The sequence below is a fragment of the Gopherus flavomarginatus genome, chromosome 24, assembly GCF_025201925.1.
Source record: "Gopherus flavomarginatus isolate rGopFla2 chromosome 24, rGopFla2.mat.asm, whole genome shotgun sequence".
Classification (NCBI taxonomy): domain Eukaryota; kingdom Metazoa; phylum Chordata; order Testudines; family Testudinidae; genus Gopherus; species Gopherus flavomarginatus.
Genome location: NC_066640.1, coordinates 8,014,555 through 8,025,136, shown reverse-complemented (window position 1 = coordinate 8,025,136; position 10,582 = coordinate 8,014,555). Strand labels below are relative to the sequence as shown.

The following is a 10,582-nucleotide window of genomic DNA, read 5'->3' as shown; positions in this document are numbered from 1 at the left end:
TGCCGGACGCTGTTGCGCCAGCTCTTCTCCTGCAAAGTCAAAGAGCGGGGGAGGAAGACTGAGATAAGGCAAGTGGAGTAGGAACGTAGGCAATCAAACCAGCGGTTACAGGAGCAGCAAATCCTCCAGATCCCAGACCTGTTTTCATGCTAGGATCTCAGATCATCGGTGGATCCCTCAACCATCCCATTGTGTCCCCGAGCTCTACAGATGGATAAACCAAGTTAGAGGGGGCCCTGCAAAGGACTTAAAAAAGAAACCCCCTCATCCCTGGACTTTAGCCTTACACACTTCTGGCATCTAGGGTGACCAAACAGCAAATGTGAAAAATCGGGACGGGGTTGGGGGGTAATAGGAGCCTATACAAGAAAAAGACCCAAATATCAGGACTGTCCCTATAAAATCAGGACATCTGGTCACCCTACATCTTTCTGATGGATAAAGGAAGTTCTCCTCTCCCCTGGTGTTTTTCCTCGCTTTAGAAATATCCAGTCCGGTCTTCTCCAGTTCTGCTGGAACAAGGTTGTGGAGGTGCCTGCGATTGCTGGGTGAATCTTTAACTGAGACATCTTGGCTCCAAATGGTTCGTTCCACATTTGTTTTTTTTCATTCCAACAACCAAGTGCCGAAGGACCGGGTCGGAACAAACCGCTTCCCTCTCTCAGTGCCTGCAGCTCGCAGCCTTTCAGCTCATACCTTGCTTTTGCTAAATCTCCGCTTTCCCTCTGCCAGCAGAGATTCTTCCAGGGACAACTAGCCCTCACTTTGCAATGTGAACAAGCAGATTTTTGTTGTGACTTATGGAAAACACCAAGAGAAAAAAAAAAAGGCAGATGCACCATATTCTTCTGCCTCCTCTGCGGGCCACTTGAGTTGGCCCCACATGTTGGTTCCCCACACCCTATTCTAAGCCCTAAGCAACACCAGCTCAGGAACTATAACTCCTGCAAGGGAGCATCCCCATGTACTCCAGACAGCAGCGTCACAATTCTCATTGTGTTTGCTCAATCGTTCGGATGACCCAGGGACGGGGACACTTTCCTATAGCACAGTCACGGTCAGATTGTTTTCAAAGATGAGTCTGACCTGGAAAACACACAAAACAAAACCCCAAACCCCAACACCACTCAGTCTGAAAGCTGCGGACTCCCCTGCACCTGCACCTCTAACTGCTGCCTTCTCCTGCCAGGCCGAAAAAGGGCCTTTACAATTCACCTTGCAGGCTCAGCAGCCCAAGCAACGGAGGTTTAGAGCAGACGTTCCATTTGAACGTTTCCTGACCTTTTCCATCCATTATACTCACAGCGGCTGGAAGGCAAGAGGGGGAGCATTGCCTTCACCCTGCCCTCTCGCACGCACGGCAGATCACAAAGAGCAAGTTTGAAAATCAGGCTGAGGAGGCACAACAGCAACGAACAGGATACAGCACCCTTGGGGAACTCAGCAAGTTCGGGGCACGAAAGGGCGAACAGCTGAGAATTTTCCACTCTCCCTCAAAGAGGAGGTATTCCCTAGTTCTCTCCCACCCCCCATCGGCTCTGCTGGTCTAATTTCAGAGGCCAGGCAATCTAGTGTCTATTCCTCCCCAGAGAGGGGCAAGTTTGTACTGGACAATTAAATCCACCCCCACGTGGCCCCCCTCAAATCCCAGTGAAAAAAAAAATCAGAGACAGAAGCCATGCTTTGCGATTCAGCCGCAGCTGTGCAAGTGACTCAGATGGGGCTGGTGGGTTTTTACGAAAAAAACTGTAACCGAGTTCTATAGAGTCGCTTTACTCCCCAGGAGCCAAAATGCAGCCCCTAAAAGGAGTGACTCTGGAGCTAGAGGGGTTTGGAGAGCCTGAAGCCCAGGGTACGAATGAACTGGGGACTGTTGGACCCACTCCAGCCCTCACACCGGCCAAGCAAGGCTACCACTCCAAGAGAGGGGGAAAAACTCACCTTGTTTTTGAAGTAAGGGTAGTTATCCATGATCCACTGGTAAATATCCGAGAGCAGCAGCTTCTTTTCTGGGGAGGAGAGGATGGCTGTGGAGATGAGGGCAATGTAAGACTGGTTGGGTTTGTCCAGCGGATCCAGAGACTCAGGGACCGGTGGCTTCCCCCGAACCTCCTCTTCCACTGATTTCCTTTCAGAGGAGCCAGGGATGTCCTGTGGCCAGCAGCTCCTGGACTCCCGCTCCCTGCTGGCTGGCTTCCCCTTAGCGAAGAGCAGATAATCAATTGTGAAGGAGGCTCCAGGTTGGCATCTGCTCCCAGCTCCTGCCTCTTCCATGGTCTGGGCAATTCTGGGGGTTTCACCCGAGCTCATCCTCCTTTCCTCCTCCAGCAGAAGCAGCGGCTTCCAGTGGGGCCAGGGAAACCCTGCAGGAGCTGAGGGGAATGAACCTCCTGAGTGCCTGATAATTAGTGCAGATTACACGGTTTGCTAATTGTGTTTTCACAAACGGGCTGCCTTTGCAAAGCAGCCTGTTTATCTGGCAAAGCCCTGGGTTTAGCAGGATTTGGCCCATAAGCCTAATAAATAAAATGATTAATCCGCTCGAGGTGGAGGAATTCTGAGCCAAGGTCTCCAGCAAGGCCAGGGTTCACGAAGAGAAGAAAGCTGCTAGAGCGACGCAAGGGAGGACACAGAAGAGGGCTGGAAGATATTTAAGGAGGGTGGATCTTCTGAGAGACCTTCCTGAAAACCAAAACCTGAAAGCCATCGGCACACTTATTCACCAGCTCTGTTATCGTAAAGGGGCTGCAGATCTATAAGATCAGCGTTCTCCCTTGGGTGGAAAGGTGTCAAAGGAGAGTTGAGTTGCGGGTGGGGGACCAGTTGTGGAGCTCCATTGCTGAGCAGGGTCAGAAGGAAGCCAGCTAGGGAAGTAGGTAAAAAGTCAAAAAGGTACCAGCGTGGCTTGAGTGTGCACAATGGGTCTCGGGCTCCAGGCTGCTACTTCTGAGGTCAAGGACTCCGAGAGCAATGGGTGTTTTTCAGCTGTGAATGACGAGCACAAGACTGTGAATTCCACAGTGAGGCTCTCTGAAGAATTCTGCTTCTCATACTGGTCACAAGATAATTGATCACAAAGAATCATAGGATGGATCGAAAGCTTTTGAAGGGCAGAAGCATTCACACCCTCAGCCAGCAACTTAAGAATAAGGCGCTAGCCAGGCAAACCAGCATCACATATTCAAGCAACAACCGGCTCGTGTTGCATCATCAAGCACTAGCCGCTGTTAGGGCCAGATTTCCAAAGGCGCAAATGGGAGTTCAGTGCTCAGCTGGCCCAGCAAATCAATGGAAATTGGGCATTTCACTGCCCTTGCACCCTTAATCTTTGACTCTGAGAACAGGAAGATGGTTGAGATGCTCAATAATTAAAAGCAAAATTGTTCTAAACCATTGAGGTTATAGCAGCTGCCAATTCTTGAAAGCCACAAGAACACCAATACGAAACCATACTGACTTTCAGCGTGAGAAGGTCTGTCCACTCCAATGTGTGCATTTGTGCATCTAAGACGGCTTGTGCCTCTTAGACAATTGAATGATGGGTAGAGCTCTCATCTCAGCCAGCCTCCCACTTACTGTGTTCTCATGTTCTTCTAGGCCCGTCTTGCAAAAGAACAAATTTCTACCCTTACCCCCTCCTCACTTTCCTGTTGGAGTGAGTGGCCCACCTGTTTAAGAATAGAACTGAAAGATCATCTCGCTCCACCCTAGTCATGATACCAAAAAAAGACACGTTCCCTTCAGAATAGAGAACAGGCCTTTGTCTGATAGAAACAGGGCATTTTACCCCATTTTTTTTTAAAGTGCCCAGAAAAATTAAACCAATTTAAAATCCCAACGTATTTTAATATACAGGTTAAGAGAACCAGCCAGCAAGGTTCCCACTTGGCCTGTCTAGTCAGCCTTGTGCATGACACATTAACTCACCTTCCTCCACTGTATGAACCAGCTCAGAACTTAGGGCCTGATTCACATTTAGATGTGCCAAACTCGAAGCCGTTTATGCCCAAAGGGAGACCGCTTTGCACCACCAGAACAGTATCAGTGTAAATGAGAAACAGGCCTTTCCAGGTAGAGGGATTTGCAGAAGTCCCTAAGGGTACATCTATAGATGGGAGGTGTAATTCCCAGCTCAGGCAGACGGACACATGCCAGCTCTCCTCACTCCAGTGTGCTGAAATAGCGGGGTGGCCATGGCAGTGCAGGCTAGTCCCCCCCAAGCATATACCTAGGATTTTGGACGGGTGACCTAAGCTGCTGCACGTGCTGGGAAGTGCCCAGATGTAGCCTAGGGGATGTCTACACTGCAATGGAACCACTTGCAGCTGGCCCACGTCAGCTGACTTCGGCTCACGGGGCTGTACAATTTCAGTGTAGATGTTCGGGCTGGAGCCCAAGCTCTGGGACCCCACGAGGAGGGAGAGGCCCAGAGTTCAGCCTCCAGCCCACATGTCTACGCCACAGTTTTGCAGCCCAAGCTGGAGTCAGCTGGCAAGGGCCAGCTGCATGTGTTTAAATGCAGTGTAGACAGACCTGTAGTGATTTTGGGGCACACGTCCCACCGAAAGCCAGTGGGACGTGTGCTCGTCAGCCACAGAGGCGCTTTTGAAGATTCCCTCCAAATCTCATGATCCTAGGCCCCAGAAAAGCCACCCTTACCCAGCATCCATGTGCTCCTAAAGCAACATAAGAATGTTAAAAACTCTGCAACTTCCCAGGTTTCTGTGTGCTAATTTGAACTTTCAAGCTTGCATCAGGGCTTTGGGAAGGTTTTATGCCCTTTCTAGGGAAGGTTTTTAAAGTGGCGTGATCGATGGTGCTGTAACTGTCCCTTGCCAAGTGAAAGGCTGAATGCTCTCTCTGACGCGACAAAGAAAGCTTGGAGAAACCAGAATCTGACTGTTATGGGGGAAGTCTCCCTTATTTGCAGCAGCTAAGACAGCTTGTGTTATCCACAGGGAACCAGCCCAACAGAGGCTGTGGTCTCTCACTGTCTGTGGGCGGATGGGCCAGCCTTCCAAGCGCTTTGCCAGTTTCCAGCCCATCAGTTTGTTGGAATTGCTGAGACATTTCAAAGCCAGGATTCAAGACCTGCAACAGGATTAAGCAGTGCTGCATCTTCTCAGAAGTCCTGTCCTTGGTGTATTTTGCTTTAGACCTCTGCGCTGCTGTCCTCTTGCTGGGCTGCCGGTTAGCGGACCTCATGGGCCCAGCTCTCACTGATCCCCAGTCGCTTTTTGAAGATTAAAGTAGTAAAAAAACTACTCTTCCAGGACAGAAGAAAGTTATTTAAAATGACAGTAACGCCTAGAGATCCCGAAGTCTTTGGCTTTGTACTTACACAATGGTCCCCTGCTCCAAAGAGCTTACAATCTAAGCGGACCAGGCAGATGAAGGGAGGGAGGGGAAAGAGGCAGAAAAAGGAAGTAACTTGACCAAGGTGACACAGCAGTTCAGTGGCAGAGCTAGTAAAAGAACCCAGCTCTCCCAAGTCTCAGTTCAGTGGACCATGCTGGTTAAGGTTTGGAAACCTCCAACCTCCCTGGGTCCTGTGTAATTCCTTCCACAATTCTGGCTGCCACGTGCTTTTTGTTTGTGCCCAAGGATAGGCGGTTGATGACTGCACCATTTTGTTTCTTATCCATGCTAAGAGGACATCGCTTCTGTTCTGGACCTGATCTAAGTTCCAGACATTTATATGAAATAAACGTGTTAACATATAAATCGTAGTTTGGTTCAGTGTCCTATTTTAAGTGGTGATTTGATCATAACTGCAGGGAATGGAGCCAGAGCTCAGGGTGAATGCTGAGGGATCATAAGACCTCCAATACAAAGAAATCCTTGAATAGGAGAGAGGAACAAGGGCTGGTCCCAGACTGGATTGGTAAAAGGATCCATGCAAGCTCAGAGGAGCCTTTCCCACTCAGAAGCCCGACTCATGATACAAGCACGAATGCGAAATGCAGGACAAGGCAGGCACTTTATTCCTAACGAATTCAGGAGTTCTGGTGGGGGACACGTGGGAGGTTCATTGCTGTAATTTAACAGATGTACACAGATCCCATTTATGAGCAGGAGATGCACACACTCCTATGAACCAAGACCCCATGTAAAGAGATTACAGCTATGGTTTAATAACCCGTCTGTGACACTCTTCTGGCCCATGCACGGAGTCTGTCCACATGGCAACTTATTCCATGGCAATCATACATCCCCTGAGCTCGTCCACCCCAGTGCCTCGGAACAGCTGAGCTTTAACTCTGGGCATTCTGGGAAAATCTAGGCAGCTATTGTCCAGTGCCTCGGCCGGGAACAGAGTAGCTGGGGACACGTGCCCACAGAGTTGCAGTCCACCAGCCTGTTCAAGGACACCCTGCCTGCTGCACTGAGAACGAGGAGGGAGAAACAGGCAAACTGGTTAAAGGGAGTCTCCTCCACACAGCCAAAAAGGAGGCTGTGACCAATTTAACACCCATGTGCCCACTTAGGGTGCATGTGGTAAGCTACTACAGTCATGAATATTAATCATGTGTTGCTGCAAACCATATCTGCAGTCAGCCACGTCACTAATGAGTTACTGACTCAAAGTTACAGCGTAAGAGTTGCAATGTGGTATCTTCCCCATTCAGCCTGCCTGGCTCTGCCATCTTCCGCTGGAGAGTCACAGATTAAGGGCCAGGATGACCATTATGATCATCTAGCCTGGCCACCTACATGATACTGGCCAGAGAATCCCATCCCGTGACTCCTGCATGAAGCCCAATGTACAGTGGAGCCAGACTGTCTCCTTTAGACGTCTGGAGCACCAGATTCTCCCTTGCCCGGTACTTCTCACCGAGTTTAAAAGTCCTAGTAAGTCACCACAGTAACATTCACTCCCACTTCCCCCTGGTGTATAATTGACAACGCTGGGTAACAAAGCATCAGGCTCCCAATCTTGACCCCACAAAATGAAGAATCCACCATCTCTCCCACCTGCTCGACACTACAAATTAGATCGACCTAGCTGTGTTGCTCAGTGCTGGGAGAAAACTTCTTGCTTGGTGCGACATTGAAAGGTCGACCTCACTCGTGGTGGAGGCGCAGTGTCAGCAGAAGAATTCTTTCACTCTCAAAGAAGTGGATTAACATCAACGGAAAATGCCCTTCCATCAACGTAGGCAATGTCCACATTATGGCCCTCCGATGGCACAGCTGTGGGGAAGACGGCTGAAGCAGCTGTAAGGTAGACATGCCTTCAGTCAGAAGAGGGACATCCCAAAGTACACAATGGAAAAGGACAAGCTGGGAATTAAATGTAAATCTTTCTTTTTATTTAACAAAACACTAGAATTCTGAACATTGAAGAATGTGTACTGAGGGAAAGAAAAATAATTCTTGTTTTTTTCCTCTTCTTTACAAAAAAGAAAAAACAGGATATAAGAAAAACATGTACAGGAGGAGCTGGCCAACTCAAAAAGAAAGGAGTAACAGAAGCATGTCGTCTCCAAACAGTGGCTTGGCCTGGAAAATTTAAAAACAATTAAATTAGGATACAAATATTAGAAAAAAAACTGGACTCTTAACACTACCGGGTGGCTGGGGATGCAAGCCGCAAAACTTTATAAAGTAAAACAATTTGAGCTCTACCAAGTTATTTTTATCTATTTATTTGTTTCAACCTGAAAACATATTGCTTATTTGCAAAAATAAAATAAAATAAAAAAAGTCTTCCATACAAATAAAGGTTTTTCTGTGGGAAAGGAACTAAAATGGCGGAAGAGTGAATGAGATTCCAGGGTTGCCTCTTTCCCTCCTGTCCCTCATCCCCTCAATTGCTCTTAGGGGGCAGGGGGAAGGCTGGGTAATTCCTTCGCCATGTTTTCACAGGCTGGTGCTGCTGCTGAGGAAATGTGAGAGAGGCTTCTTGACAATCCCCCCCGCCACCCCCTCAGCCTGATGTGCCCCTGCCACAGTCAGCTTTGCAAGTGTTCATTTAGGGGGGTGGGAGGGGGGAAAGGCAGAAACATTTTCCACCTGCCTCCACTTCCGTTTGCTGGGCCAAATACAGATTTGCAGGAAGGACCTTTCCCTTCAAACATGCCCATGCGGTCCTAGGTGATCAGCTCTCGCTCTCATCAGAGGACTCAGAGCACGATAACCCACCACCACCGGGCCCGGGATTTCTTGAAGCAGCTTAATCTGAGGGACAGCATGCCTCACTGGAGAAAGTTCTATTCGGACATCATGCAACAAGTCTCAGTGAGGATTTGGAGAGGAAAGACTCCGAAAGCCAGGGTCTAGCTTTCTGCTCAATAGCATCTATGGGATAAAATTCTGCTCTCTTCCTACAGGCTTTAGAGTAGGTCCTTAAAAGGGTATTTAAAAAGAGTTCTAGTGGAACTTGATGGCTTTTAAGTTGATGGGGTATTTTAAATGCATCACTTTTTCTTAAATGCATCAGAAGTGCTTTGGAAAGCACCATCACTTTGGTTCTGTGGTTTAACATAGCTGCCTCCTTTCCTCCAGGCCCAAGCTTTAGGGGAAGAGGTAATTATAGGACATGAAATAGAGTCCACACTGCCCATGTGTCTGTACTTTCACCAATGGTTAGAGAGTACGGTGTAAGCAGAAGGGGTGGCAGGGCTGAAAATGAGAGAATGTCCTTTGCCAGTAGCTGGGAAGTCTCTATACAGCACGACTGGAAGCTACACGCATGGCCTTGGTTGGAGCATCTCTGCTCAGCTGGTGGGGTGGTCCATTGCATTACTAAGGGCAGTTACTTTGAGTTCCACGCTTCCCTTGTATATGCTCAAGGGGCAAAGTCAACATGCCAACTTCCTTTTAAAGTTTATTCTCATCCACAGACGAGAAAGTCAGCAAGGTCCAAAGAGAAGCAGACTTCAGAGGCTTTTAACTAGGGACAGGCAGAGCTGCGTAGGCAATTTAGTTACCAAAAAAATCTTTACAAGACAAAGGAAAAGGTTACCATTTGGAAACTCAAAAGCAACAATGTTTTGCCATTAAGAGCTTAGCAGTGGCTTTGGGTCTGGGACCAAAGCCTTAACAGACGTGGAAAAGTCCAGAGGCCATTAATACGTGGTCGCCGTGCTCCACTTAGCCCTTGGCTAAGTCTCCAAACACAATGACATTAAATTGGTCAGCAGTACCAGTGATGGGCTTCGCACTGTTTCATGACTGAAATAAACCTGAATTGGAGTTACCGAGGTAGTTGGCTAGAAACTGAGATTTCCCCACCTGGCATTTTCTTGAAGGCCATACATCCCCTCCACCCCACCTCACGCCTACACAATGCCCCGTGTCCCTGCAGGCCCCTGGCACCGATTCCGGAGACAAAGCTTTCTTTACAAAAGGGAATGCACAGCCCTTTGCATCTTCAAAAACACCAAGTTATTGCACTTCATAAATACAACAGATTTGTGGTTCAAGCCCTCCTTGCCCTCCCCATGGCTTCTGCTCAACTAAAATGATTAACTACGCACAATTTCTACATCATCTTCAGAGTAGATTAAAAGGATTCACAATGTGTCTCTTTACATGAGGTGCAGAGCTGCTGGGGCTCCTAGCAAGAACAGTGCGATTCCAATCTTAAGTCTTTCCTTTCATTCCTTCCCCTACCCTTAAAAAACCCTCTAACCTTGCTGGGATATATAAACCTCCCCCCCCGCCCCCAGCCCAAGTCCCTCTCTTTCCCACCCTAACCCACCCATTCACATGTCCAGCAAAACTTTAGATAATCAGGAATGATTATTTAACAAGACAATAAAAATGCACACAGCTTTGGAGATGCACTGGAGTTAGCCATCCTGTAGGTTTTCAGGGGAACTCCAGCGATTCACACTAATGCTGAATGGCACCCAAGGTCAGTTAGCTCTGGATCCTGGCTGCCTGGCTTAAGACACTTTCCTTACTTCGAACTCCGGGTCAGGTTGAGCTGGCAGAGCTCGGGTCAGGCTGTTTAGTGGGGCAGTTTTCCAACCAAGAAGCAGCTCAATGGTTTTATTTTTCGTTTTAATGGTTAACTTGGAATAGGAACGTCAAAAGGAGACCAGGGAGGAAGGGAAGTGAGGCGAAGGAGAAATTCCCCTCCCCTCCAGTTTAGTAAGCACCAGAGTATTCAAGTCTGTCCATTCTGAGATTCAGAGCTACTTCCGCAGTCAGCAGGCAGAAACTAAACCTTTCTCGTAAGAGCAGCGTCGTTTTGGTTGGGGTCCATCATCGTCGTCGTCGTCTTCTTCATCATCTTCCTCCTCCTCTTCCTCGGATGATGAACTGTCCAGTGTTAAATCCACAACGTCGGCGGTGACCTTGCCGTTCTCTCCATTACCATTGGGAGTCGGCAACAGCCCGTTGACATCGGAAGAACCTGGGAAGAAAGGCTTCGTTAGAACATCTACAAAACTTCCCGGCTAACGCTCCTTTACAGCTCTTTCACCATCATCACCACCACAGCAAATCCCAGAGGGATGCAGCCTCCTTGCATATCTGAAAAGTATTTGGAGAAGTGGCAGATAAAACATTTTAGGGAGGCTGAGTACGGAAATCTATCTATCTACTTAAAAGACCAGGAGGGTAAATGAAT

General features: G+C 48.3%; 1 protein-coding gene across 1 annotated transcript in view; it reads right to left on the bottom strand.

The window, feature by feature from the left end:
• Positions 1–7,291: 7,291 nt before the first annotated feature.
• PIAS4 (protein inhibitor of activated STAT 4) overlaps positions 7,292–10,582 on the bottom strand; it is a 36,912-nt gene continuing 33,621 nt past the window's right edge. Inside the window, exon 11 of the mRNA XM_050934263.1 lies at positions 7,292–10,366. Coding sequence (XP_050790220.1) covers positions 10,158–10,366 — 209 coding nt within the window. The 3' untranslated portion in view covers positions 7,292–10,157. The remainder of the gene's footprint in view (positions 10,367–10,582) is intronic.